This window comes from Propithecus coquereli, unplaced genomic scaffold, assembly GCF_000956105.1.
Source record: "Propithecus coquereli isolate 6110/MARCELLA unplaced genomic scaffold, Pcoq_1.0 Scaffold303, whole genome shotgun sequence".
NCBI lineage: Eukaryota > Metazoa > Chordata > Mammalia > Primates > Indriidae > Propithecus > Propithecus coquereli.
Genome location: NW_012148653.1, coordinates 148,097 through 161,813, shown reverse-complemented (window position 1 = coordinate 161,813; position 13,717 = coordinate 148,097). Strand labels below are relative to the sequence as shown.

Below are 13,717 nucleotides of genomic sequence, written 5' to 3'. Positions count from 1 at the left end.
ATCCTTCTGCTTTAGCCTCCCGAGTAGCTGGGACTACAGGCATGCGCCACCATGCCCGGCTAATTTTTTCTATATATTTTTAGTTGTCCGATTAATTTCTTTCTATTTTTAGTAGAGACGGGGTCTCGCTCTTGCTCAGGCTGGTTTCGAACTCCTGAGCTCAAACAATCCGCCCGCCTCGGCCTCCCAGAGAGCTAGGATTACAGGCGTGAGCCACCGCGCCCGGCCTCACAGGTAAATTTTTTAAAACTATAAAAACAATAAACCTTCTATGATTTTTTAAAAGAAAAAATCAGACATAATTACATAAAAGGCTTGTGTTTAAACAAATATATAAATAGGTTAAACACTGCTTGCAAAGGCCTCAAAGAAGTAATTTCTTCTTCAATTCATTTATTAGATAAACATTGGTGGATTCAAAGGCTGAGGTGATGGACTTTCTCTGATTAACGCCCATTTTCAGATAAGCAGAATTTGAACTTCAGACCTAACACACATTCCCTTGAGAACATGAAGGTTCCTAACATTGGAAACTAAATGTCACAGTTAAAGGGTTTATATGCCCTGAAGAACTTTTGCAAAGAAAAAAACATACACAACTCCTTCAACTAAGCAAAAGGGCTCTAAACAAAATTCTAACTGTGGGATGAGGTACAGGGTAACTTTCATGGATGAAGTTTCCTCACCTGTAAAGTGAGGAAAGAGAGCGGAAAAGAATGAAACTCTACACAGTTTTAGAGCCCAAAGATACTATTCATTCAGTCCCCCATCTCCAGGAAGACATTTCTCAGAAGTCAATATTGAGCCAGTCTTGGACAGTGAATTTACAGGAAGAAAATCTGGGGTCCGTTTGAGTTATTTATGGTTGTGTAGCTTGGGCAAGTCACCGCACCTCTGTGGACCTATTTCCTCATTTGTGAAGTGTCCAGAATGACACTCTTTTCTTAGACCTGTAAAAAGGATCGAACGAGAGCCTATTTATGAGTAATTCTCAACTCTGGCTGCAGCTTAAAATAAAGTGAGGAATGAAAAAAGCAATGTTGCTGCCTGGGTCCTATCCCATAGGTTTTGACTGAATTGTTCTAAGGTGGGCCCTCAGCACCACTGGGTTTCAAAGTTCCCCAGATGAGTCTAATATGCAGCTACTGCTGAGAACCACAGGCCTATTGCTTAAGCAGCGCTTCTCAGACTATTCTGAAGGATCACTTGGGGATCCTGCCAAAATTCAGATCCAATTCAGTGGCGCGGGGCCTAAGAATCTGCATTTCTCAAGGCTCCCAGTTATGTTGAGCTGTTCTCAACCACACTCTTGAGTACAGCAAGATACTAAATTACCACAAAGTACTATGCAAATAGTTATCCACTCTCTCCCCAAACTATAACTTTTAGTGATGGTGGTGTGAGCGTCAGCGAATGACTTTCTTTCCTTCTTCTAAGATTAGTGCATGTAAGATTTTAAGAACAAGCACAGAAGGTTTATACAAATAAAAGGTATCACTTGGCTCTGTTCGGTGGCTCACGCCTGTAATCCTAACACTCTGGCAGGCCAAGGCAGGAGGATTGCTTGAGCTCAGGAGTTTGAGACCAGCCTGAGCAAGAGCGAGACCTCATCTCTACTAAAAATATAAAAAATTAGCTGGGCATGGAGGCACGTGCCTGTAGTCCCAGCTACTCAGGAGGTTGAGGCAGGAGAATCACTTGAGCCCAGGAGTTTGAGGTTGCTGTGAGCTAGGCTGACACCATGGCACTGTAGTCTGGACAACAGGACAAGACTGTCTCCAAAAAACAAAACAAACAAGAAAAAAATGTATCACTCAAAGCACACCCACTTGCTATGGTACCACTGTTTCCCACATTCATTACAAATTACATAGGTCATCATTTGTTCATCTGGGTTTGAATTCCGCACCCAACTTGGAAGAAAAAGTGTTCCTCTGGCGATTACAGTGACCTTGCAATTGCATTTCTCACAGCGCCTGCATTTTATTTTGTTTGTCTGTGTGCCATCCATCACTTGGGGAAGGTAATGTTCATGGATACAAGATTCCGTGTAGGAAGCTCTCAACTGCTTCAGTTCCTTGTTTGCCATCTCCATGACAGTCATTTCAGCAAACTCTCTTGGAGACATGGTCCCAGAGAGCAAGTTTTGTTGTAAATGAGAATTTCTGGGGTTCTTCAAATTGGCAACTTTGCTTCTGATACAAGTTTTATATTTTTTGATGTTCTTTGAATAAAGAGTAAAAACATGCTCTTCGATTTCTCTTGCAAAGTTTTGCCACAAATCATCTTTTGTATGGTCGGTGGAAGAACTAGTTAAAGCTGCATAAAGAAGCTCCATGCATTTAGTTCTCACGGGCGTTGTGGGATCCAGCAATTCACTTGATCCTTTGCCAGTGGATTTAGAGTCACCACCCCCAAAATGCTCTTCCTTAGGCTCCACTTGAATAGCACTATTTTCAGGCACAATAATTTTACTGAGTTTTGCAACCTCTTGGGACAATGGCACAGAATTAGAATTGCAGGCATCCAGTATCTCATCCTGACTTGGGTCATAAGAAAGTCCTGAATTTTCTTCTTTACTACTACTCGTAGGGAATAATTTAGGACTGTTCCTTGCTTTGAAGGGAGTATCTTTATAAAGAGCTTTCCACTTTGACAACAAACACTTGGCTTTCTTTTTCAAAGCCACTGAGGGGCAGTTTTTGAGGACTCTGTACACAGCTCTGACTACATCTGTCTCCTGGAGATGCTCCTTAGTCACATAAATCATTTCTAGCTCAGTAAGGTGGTTGCCAAGATCTTCAAAATTCCTTTTAGACATCAGTTGCTCAATAAGGGAAGCTCTGGCAGCTACCTGGCTCTTGTCAGACATATTTACAGCTGCAAAGAAAAATAGGTTTCAGTTTTCTTAAGCTTGCCTTTGCTAGTTGCAGCTTCTAGACAGTAAAATAGCACTTTCTGCCAGTTACCTACACGATGTTTTCTGAAGGAGTTATGCAATATAAATGTGTACGACATGTTAGAAAATGGAATCTGCAAGGTGGTATGGCTTAGTTTCAAGAGTCTTATTCTTAGTAGTTAAAAAAAAAGTGGCATTGCAAAGAGCTTCTACATAACATCTGCTTAAAAGAGGCTTGCTGGAGGATCTGCTATAGCTTTTCTGCCTCCAATTTTAAAATAAATGATCTTTCTAGAGCAAGATTAATCAATTCATTTGGGTGCAATTTGGTGATCCTGTTGGGGATGAAATTACACTGGTGTCAGCATCAATATAGTAATGCTGAGCAATGCTGGACTACATTTCCCCATATTCAGCTATATAACTGAACTACTTGCTGAGTTTATAATATAAAAGAATAAGAAACGGGACAAAAAAGGGTTTGCTAATGACTTAAGCAGTCTAAAGAAACTGTGAGACAGCACAGGTTGGGACCCAGCCAGAGTTAGGTCTGGTGGGTCTCCCAAAAGTCAGCAGGCCACTCTGTGATGCCATCTGAGTCTTCTGAACAAGGTAAACGTTCAGATTCAACAATTCAGATGATTTATGACTTTGGACTAACTAGATGCTACAGAGTTTGGTTTCATTAATTTTTAAAAAACTTTTAAGTATAAAAAGTTTCTCGATTATTATGTCTGTGTGAATCTCATCCTGGGAAGCAAATGTTTACTTTATGTAACAAGTCTATTTGTCTCTCACATAATGTATACAACCTTGCCTACATAATATCCTTGGATCTATATTTGTCTCTCTGGTCTAAATGTCTAAATGTGAACATAAGCATCTTGATGGCAGGGGCCCTGTCTTTTCAAAAATCCGTGGGCTCCGTTTTACAGCATTTCATATTAAATAATCATTGAACATACACAGGCTAACAACACTGAAGTGATTACAGAGAGAATTAATGCCATCTTCTTAGAAACCACCTGACAAGTGGCATAAAACGTAATGTCCTTTTACTCAGTAATTCTACTTCTATAAATTTACTTTAAGGAAATAAGAGATGTGGAGACTGTATATGTAAGAACTTTCTTCAAACTTAGAAGAAAATGGAAGGCCCCCAAACAGGACAATAGTTAAAAAAAAATATGGCACACTCCTGGTATGATACAATAATAAACCATTTAAAATCATGTTTTTAGAGAATATTTAACGACATGAGAAAATAGTCATAACATTAGGTGAAAACAAATCACAATGTAAAACTATATTAACAAAAGATTAAACATAATTAGCATATGATCCAGCAGATCTACCCGAGAGAAATGAAAACATATGTTCGCACAAAAACTTATACACAAATGTTCATAGCAGTATTATTCACTCATAATAGCCAAAAAGTAGAAAAATCCCAAATTTCCATCAACTCATGAATGGATAAATAAAATGTGATCTATCCATATAATAGAATATTATTCAGCCATAAAACGGAATGAAATCCTAATACATACTACAATATCAATGAACCTTGAAGACACTATGCTAAGTGAAAGAAGCCAGACATAAAAGACCCCATATTGTATGATTTCATTTATATAAAATATCCAGAATAGGCAATCTATAGACAGAAAACAGATTAGTGGCTGCCTAGGTTGGACTTCAGGGGGAAAGAACAATGGAGTGAAGGGAAAGGGGGAGTGGCTGCTAATGGGTGCAGAGTCCTTCTTGGGGGTTGGTGGCGAAATTCTTCTAAAGTTGATCGTGGTGGTTGATTGTGGTGATGGGTTGCGCAAATGTGAATATACTATTAATAAAAACCGCTGAATTCTACACTTTAAATACGTGAATTATACCTGAATAAAGCTATTATTGAAATCTGATCCAAATTTTGTTTTAAAATTCCTTGTGAAAAGGCTGAAAAGAGATACACAAAATTTTACAGTGGCATTTTCTGAATGGTATGATTTTACGAGATTCTTATTTGTTCTTTTACTCTTTTCTGGATTTTCTGTGATGAGCGTGTATTGTTCTCACAATCAGAAAAGTTATTAGTATAACAGAATTTCATGATAAACTATATGCATTTAAGATACATGCCTACTGAAAAATGGTATGGGAAACGGATCCTTCTACCTTCTTCCTACCTTTCCTCTGGAATGAGAGTATTATCTCTTAAAGGTGGCTACACTTTTAGATGAGCATTCATAATCTCCTCAGAAATTGCTGAATCTCAAACAGTTGCATCTCCCCTCAAACTGTATCTCAAAAGTACCCTTGGCCACAAACATGAGGTTCTCACTGGTGTTTCCCTGTGGGGATGACTCAAAGATGACCGAGTCTTGCATTTTTACTACCAGAAGGGACTAGAATATAGAAAATCTGGTTTTTGTTTGTTTGTTTGTTTGTTTTTAAAGCCAGTTTAACACTCACTCAGTGGGCCCATCAATTCAGGATCTTCAGTAATTAAGGATCTTAAGATAATTTTCCTAATTATTGAGAACCAGTACTTAAAGATAATTCTTTTCCTTTTCTTTAAAGACTGAAAATAATAAAAGAGGTCTTCCTAAGACTCAAAGGCTCAATGAAGAACAGGCGAGATAGCACAGAAAACTAAGAATTGCTGAACATTTTTCTCAGAATTGTCTATTTCAGATCTTGAGGAAGTCATACAGTTATGTCACAATAACAAAGTTTCAAGCTGCTCAATACACTTGAGCCCTCCCCCACTTGTTGGAAAATTTCTTAAAAAAGAAGAAACATTCATTCTGCCTGCATTCTCTATATATTACTACTGCAGAAATCAGGATTAAGGTTTGCCAGATGTCCAAAAGGTGGTTAATAAGAGGCCCAGAGTTAACAAAAAGGTTAAGCAATATTTGACTTAGGTCAAAATTTCTCAGCTGAGGGTCCGAGTTTCAAGGAGATTCTGAAGGGGAATTCTAACTGTAGCTTCAGGGTTTCAGTGGGGTGAGAGCAGCAGTTTGTACTGCCAGCAAAACTTTTTCCTCACTTGTGTAAATCTATAGAAGTTAAATGTATTCATGTGTAAACATCCAAAAAGCATGCTACCCTTCATTTCATGCTTTTATTTACTTTTTCATATTTGTTTTTAGATTTTTAATTTTAGTAAAACTTATGTTTTTTATAAAACAAAGTTTACTATCTTAACCATTTTAAGTGTACAGTTCAGTAGTGTTAAGAACATTCACATTGCTGTGTATCCATGTCCAGAACTTCTCCATCTTCTCAAACTCAAACTCTGTACCCACTAAACAACTCCCCATTTCTTTCTCTCCCCAACCCCTGGCAACCATCATTTCACTTTCTGTCTCCATGGATCAGACTATTCTAGGTACCTCACATAAGTGGAATCATACAGTTTTATCCTTTTGTGTCTGGTTTATTTCACTTAGCATAATGTCCTCAAGGTTTCTCCACGTTGTAGCATGTGTCAGCATTTCCTCTCTTTTTAAGGCTGAATAATATTCCATCGTCTGAATTTACCACATCTTGTTTATCTATTCATCTGTGGATGGATACCTGGGTTGCCTCCACCTTTTGGCTATTGTGAATAATACTGCTATGAACACAGGTATACAAATATTTCTTTGAGACCCTGCTTTCAATTTTTTTGAGTATATATCCAGAAGTGGAATTGCTGGATCATACAGTAATTCTATTTTTAATTTTTTGAGGAACCACCATACTGTTCTCCATTCTCCTTCATACGTAAATCCTGTCACCCTTTCTATTCCCCTGTAAGACAATCGTGGATATAAAGCATTTATTGCCCTAGGAGGGTACAATGCTGAAGCCACCGGGACACAAAATTTTGAGAATTGCCATAAAAAGACAAAAATAAGCTGTGTGTCCAGTTTAGAGTTCTACATATTCATTCCAAATATTTATTTTGAATGTAGTATGTGCTAGATACTGAGCCTAAAGAGACAGTCTCTGCCTTGAAGGAGCTGACAGCCTAGTAGAAAGAATACAGATAAGAAACCGGCCAATTACAACACAGGTGGTATTTCCACACAGACAGGCACCAGCTGCTAGGGCAAATGCACAGAAGGGCACCAAACCTTATCTGGGCTCTCCATCATCTGGCTAGCAACAATTGCTTTTTCCACTGTCTTCACTCTGATTTGTGGCACTTTGTTAGAAGGATCATCCTCTAATAGAGATCTCAGCAAGAGATTCCCTCATTTTCCTGCTTAAAGATCTTCAGAAGCTCCCCTCTGCTCTGAGGATGGAGTCCAAGCTCCTTGGCCAGTTGATGAGAAGCACCTCCCCGGCCTCCCCCTTGACTACTCTCAACCACAAGGACACAGCTCTGTGCCTTTGCTCCAGCAGCTCCCTAAGCCTGGCTGACCTCTCACCACTGGTGGTTCTCAACGCTGGCTGCATATTAGAATCATCTGGGGAAACTGAACAACAAAAAACAAAAACAAACAATGCCAGGGCCTCATCGCAGACAGAATGAATTAAAATCCCTGCAGGTAGGACCTGAGTATTGGTTCGGCTCTCCAGGTGATTCTGATTTAAACCACACACAGGCACCCCCGCCCTCCCCAGCAGTACCTCCCAGTGAGGCTGCCATCAGCCCCAAAGACAGCTCTCGTCCTGCTCCTGGACTGAATGCACAGAATCTCTCTGACTTTGGATTCTGCTACATGAGTCCTCTTAAATCAGAAAATATTAAAAACACCTGCTGTGTATAATGCCCCCAAGAACCTTTTCTACAAATGACAACTGGTGACTGTAATGTTTTAAGTGTCACGATGCATGCAATTCCCAATACTCCCTCCCTCACTTACCTTTTCACGGGAAGGTAACAGACATTCATTGAGCAACTGTCTGTGCCATGCAGACTCCTGTCACCTCAATCATCACAATGATCCCGAAATACAGATACAGCTTATCTTCACCTTACGGATGAAGAAACCTGTTAAAAACATCAAATAATTTGCACATTGTGTTTATTCACAGTGTTCATCACATTTAAAAACATTTTTATTATCTGCCTTCCCCACAAGATCATAAGAGTCAAATTTGTTTTTTTTTTTTTGAGACAGAGTCTCACTGTGTTGCCTGGGCTACAGTGCTGTGGCATCATCTTAGCTCACAGCAACCTCAAACTCCTGGGCTCAAGCGATCCTCCAGCCTCAGCCTCCCGAGTAGCTGGGACTACAGGCATGCGCCACCATGCCCGGCTAGTTTTTTCTATATATTTTTAGCTGGCCAATTAATTTCTTTCTATTTTTAGTAGAGACGGGGTCTCGCTCTTGCTCAGGCTGGTTTCGAACTCCTGAGCTCAAACAATCCGCCCGCCTCGGCCTCCCAGAGAGCTAGGATTACAGGCGTGAGCCACCACACTCAGCCCCAAATTTGTTTTAGTCACCTATACACACCTGGCATACACGTGGCCAATGCTTACTACTACTCAACAAGTTTTTGTTGTTAAATAAGTGAAAAGCACCCAGAGTACTCATTCTCCTGCGTGTGAGCTTCATTTCTTTTCACTACAGACCAGTTTCCTTGTACCCATTGCACCTGAGCACAGTGCCCCTTGGCTTCTTCCCTGGGAGACCAAGCCCACCTCCATTCTAGTTCAAAAAAATCATTCAAAAAATTCTAGCTCAAAAAAAACCCACAGTGGGCTAATCAAGTGGGTCTGGAGAGTCAAGCCATTTGGATAAGGAGGGTCGAGAAGGTATAGTTCCCAGAAGCAAGGGGTGTTGAGCAAGTTGGGTAAGCTTCCTGACCATTTTGTGCCTCGATTTCTTCATCTACGAAATGGGGGAAACCTAACATCCTAGGATTAATATGAGCATTGAGATAGTCTTTATAAAGTGCTTAGAACAATGCCTGCCATGCGGTAAGCCTGACTGACAATTATCTGGGTCTACAATTAAAAGGTTTAAAAATATCTACCAAACTACGCATTGTTCTAGAGCAAGGGGTCAGCAAACTTTTTCTGTCAAAGGTCAGACGGTACATATTTGAAGCTTTGCAGTCCATACGATCTTGGTAGGGATTACACAACTCTGCTGTTCTTGTAGCAGGAACAGCAGACACAGAAAATACATAAATAAATGGGCATGACTTTGTTCCAATGACACTTGTTTACAAAACCAGGCCGGCTGGGTTTGGCTGCAGGCAACAGTTTGTTGATCCCTTTCTAAAGCAGTGCTGGCCAACAGAAATAAAATGCAAGCTACAGATATAATTAAAAATTTTCTAGTAGCCACGTTAAAAAATAAAAACAGGTGAAATTATAATACATCTTATTTAACCCAGTGTATCCAAAATATTATCATTTCAACATGTAATTGATGTAAACAAATCAAAATATTTTGCATTCTCTTTTTCATATTCATTCTCCAAAATTCGCTGTTTTACGCTTACAGCACATCTCAGTTCGTACTAGCCACATTTCAAGAGCTCAAGCCTTGTATAACTAGTGGCTACCACAGTTCTAGAACATATGCTAATGTGAATGATGCCCAGATACACACCTATACTTTCAGCGTCTGAACACATATCAAAAAGTTTATACAGTGCCAGCAAGAACAGGCACTAATATTTGGATGTACATAAAAGCTTGTAAATATTAGGCAAGGTGCACACATCTGCACTAAAATTGCCTAAACCCTGAGAAGTATAGAAAGATCATGGCAAAAACTTCCAGAAGCTGGTAACAAATCAGTAGGAATCTAAATCTGTTTAGATCTTTACATCTCTTTAAAATCTAAAAAGAAATGTTAACTTTCTAGCCCTAACCCACGCACGACTCTCCAGCTTCACAGGGAGCCCCTTCCTCTAGGGAGAGAAACGATGCCAAATGTTGGCAGGGGAGTCGCAGTTTCTGAACAGCCACTCAGCACTGCGTTAGGACCCTTTCCCGTTAATGATGACCCCTAGTAAAGATGCAGCGAGCGGGAGGGACCAGCCCTTGGGCCCGGTCTGGCCCGGGTTTGGGTTCCGGTGGGTGGGGTCAAGCAACAAGCAAAGCCAGTTGCTAACCATCCCAGGGTGACAGCCCAGCACCCAGCACACACGTAGCGGCGGCCCCAAGGGTTCTCGCAACCTTGGCTGAAGGAGAGAAGGGGGAGGGGGCACCTTAGGGCCTACCCGGCTCCGGGCGCACCGGAGAGCCTCCGCGAGCGGGTGTGACCTCCCACCAGAAACAACAGCTCGCCCTCTGCCGGGCACAGGCCCGGACGAACCCGAAGCGCGGCTCAATGAGAAGCGCAGGCGGAGCCGGGGAGACGTCAGCGGCCCAAACGTCCACAGAAATCTTCCGGTCTCTGGGGCTGGGATGACGAAAGCTCAACCAATCCAAGCCCACGAACCAGCCCACGCGGTCCTGGGACCCAGCGCATGCGTGTTAGGGAAATGGCGCCTGCGCAGAGCAATCGGTGGCCGTGGGAGTTTCCCTACGGTTCCCTGGAGGAGGAGCTATACCCCGCCGCGGGCTTGAATTGAAAGAAATTTTATTAACGTTTTTTTTTCTCTTTTTTTTAGCAGCGACCTTTGTTAAACCTACTCTACAACTTACCCTTTCTGCTTCTAATCAAGGCAGTCAAGACAGTGCTCAGTTAGATGTTGCAGTAATTTAACACAGTAATTAATTCTACAAGTATTCATTTGCACCCTAGCATGCATCAATTGATTTGAAAGTAGTAAATGTTCATTAAGTGGTCATGTAGGGTCCAGTAAAACCACAGTGATGGTTGAACTAGAGAATGTGGCAGCCTCCTTTGCTGATCCCCTATTTTAAGGTAATCTGGGGAAAGGTTCAAGGAAGCAAAGTATCCAGTCCAATACTCTGGATTGGATACTGTCGGGAAGCAGGATGATTCTATGATTAAGTAACATAATAAATCTTACCTAGAAGGAGGCAAGACAAGACCAGTGACTCATTGGCCAGGATAGGGGATGTTTGGTCATTTTTGTGGTTTGGACAGTGTTTATATTTTTGTCAGCATTCCAACATGATTAAGAAGGAGTCTTATTTTTGGCTTGATCATCACATCAGAGAATGGCCATACCTGATGTTGGTGTTCTGTGAAATTATTTATGTTCCACAGAATACAAAGGCCCGGCTGTGAGTGCCCAACCAGCTCAGAGCTTCTGGAGTTGCTTTTGACTTTCTCTCTAGCCTTTAAGCTATCACAGGGCTAAAATGTTTGCGAGAGTAAATTTTAATGCAATGTTCACATAAGGATTATATCTTGTTAAAGAAAAAATTATTTAATGTCACATGTTAAAACATGGTAAGGAAGACTTTATGCAGGACCATTGAGACAGGTGCAGGGACCACTACAACAGGGTCTTCCAGTGAAAGACAGAGATTGTGCTCAACTTCTAATATAGCCTGGGAAAGTGGGAATTTATAGCCAAGGAGCAGGGTGGAAGTCAGTGGATAGAAAATTACTAAGAGGAAACATCAGGGGTAAGAGAGATTCTGGCTAAACCAGTCTAGCAGGATTCTTGCTATAGATAGGCGGAGTGATCAAATGTCGCCTGGGGGATGGTGGAGGATGAGGAACCTGGTCAGACACTGAGAGTGATCAGATACTGAGAGTGAGTGCTTCTTGCTACACTGACTTAGCAGGGCTCTTTGCTAAAACTGGATTTTACAAAGAAGTGCACAGATGGGCCTAAGAGAAGGCTCAGGAGCCTGACTAAAGTTTGGTCAAGCAAAGCATCTTTGTCAATCTTTTGCCTCTTAAAAGAAAAACTTTAGACAATTTAAATTAGAATTTATTGGAGCAAAGAATGATTCATGAATTAGGCAACATTCAGAACCAGAAGAGGTTCAGAGAGCTGCATGGAGAGTGAGTTTTTATAGACAGAGAAAGGAAGTACAATACAGAAATTGATTGATTGCAGCTCAGCCTTTGCTCTATTTGGACATGATCTGATCAGTTAGCAGCCTGTGATTGACTGAAGCTTGGCTGCGATTTGGCTGTTTATTATACTCTTAGGTTTAGTTTTCAGTTTATTCACATGTTAAGTTAGGCTGCAGTTCATTGCATAGGAACTCAAAATACAGAGACAGCCTTAGGTCAATGGCCTCTTGCTTATTAAATTTAATATGCCTTAATGATATTTCTCTTGTCTTCCTTTGTTAATTTTTTTGTTCATTTTCCGAGTACTCTTGCCTTTGGAAATACTCGTTTAAAAATATGAAGCACTATAGGCCTCCAGAACAACAATCTCTTGTTTTAAACAGTGACCTAGGAAGAATACTTTCTTTGTGATCAGATTTGTAGCATTCACTTCTTAAAATATCTAATATGTGTCAAAACAATCAAACTATGAAAGACTCAACCTGAAGGAGTTAGTTTAGAAGTTATTTCAGAAACTTTTGTCAGTAGAGCATTTAGGGTTTTTATAACCAATTTCTCATGAACTCTGTCCTGAAGAAAAAAAATAGAAGTTAGTCAAAAGTCTAAAAACAAAAACAAAAACAAAAACAACCCAAGCTTTTCTCTGGTGTGAAAAAGAAAACCATTATTTCAACTAAGAGGCAAGCTAATGCAGTCCTGCGTTGTCAACTATAGTAACCACATGTGGCTATTTAGACAAAATTTGAAATTCAGTTCCTCAGTTACGCTAGCCAAACGTCAAGTTCTCAATAGCCACCTGTGGCTAGTGAGTACCATACTGGATAGCACAGACACAGAACATGATCGTTGCTCCAGAAAGTCCTGTTGAACAGTCCTGGCTGAATTCATCTGGAATAAATCTACAATAGGGCTGCAATGGATTCTAAAAAGGTTGCTGAGAAGTTAGTTCTTTGGGGCAATTTTTAAGTAGAATAGCTAGAAAAGCACTCACTTCTATGATAATTTATCATATATAGTTTTCAAGCCTTTGTTTCAAAATCATCTCTCAGCTGCTTTCATACTCTGGAATTCTCTCTGATAACTTTCCCTTCGTGTAGTGGAACTAACTTTTCAATCCTTATTAAGTCTCTGAGTGGCAATATAGATATTCTGAGCTCACACAGACAGCCCTTTCCTGCAAATTCCCAAGAAACAGAGGCAAAATTCTTTATGGGTCCTCTCCCAGAGGTTAGTGTTACACATTACTCAGGAAACAGTTACAGATGTTTTCCATGGAATGAGGTCAGACAGACTGCATCTTTCTGGGTTCTAAGGTGCTGGCTGGTGTTCATTTCCTGATAAAACACCAGGACCAGACACAGGGATTAACTGGGGACATTCTTGTAAATCACAGAACATAATGCATAGGATTAAAATGATGAATAGTTTATTGAAATCTCAGGGGTCACAAAATGTCAGAAAATAGAACAAAAAGGCATAGATTATAGAAACAGAAACCTTCTGTTTAAGTTCTGCAACATATTCCTCAGACTTATACAGATGACGTAACAGAGATGCAGGGAACATAGTATCTCCGATGAAATTCCCCAGAGGCTGCGAAGAGCTAGTTCTAGCCTGGGTCAGGCAGTGTCTGGCTGGTGAGCCACTGATTGATTAAACCAGTGATTCTCAACCAGGGGTGGGGGAGCTTTTGTCAAGCACATTAGCCAGACTTTCTCCAAGCTGGGAAGGATGGGGATAGAGTGGGGAGGGAGGCTGCATTTCTGGTTTAACACCATTTTTCCTCCCTAAATGAAAGATTCTTCCCGTTTAAAAATTGCATAAGAATTTCCTTCGTTAGGATAGTCTTTTCAACTTAATTGCTATAAATAGATGCTTGAATTGTGTTTTTCTTTCTTTCTTTTTTTTTTTTTTTTTTTTT

At 40.5% G+C, this 13,717-nt stretch overlaps 1 protein-coding gene across 1 annotated transcript; it reads right to left on the bottom strand.

Annotated features, from left to right (window-relative positions):
* Positions 1 to 1,810: 1,810 nt before the first annotated feature.
* TCEANC (transcription elongation factor A (SII) N-terminal and central domain containing) lies at positions 1,811 to 7,839 on the bottom strand. Its single transcript, XM_012649794.1, has 2 exons — positions 7,756 to 7,839; positions 1,811 to 2,880 (listed from the first exon to the last, which is right to left on the bottom strand). Exon 2 carries the CDS (start codon positions 2,870 to 2,872, stop codon positions 1,811 to 1,813), a length of 1,062 nt encoding a protein of 353 aa, XP_012505248.1. The 5' UTR covers positions 2,873 to 2,880; positions 7,756 to 7,839.
* Positions 7,840 to 13,717: the final 5,878 nt, after the last annotated feature.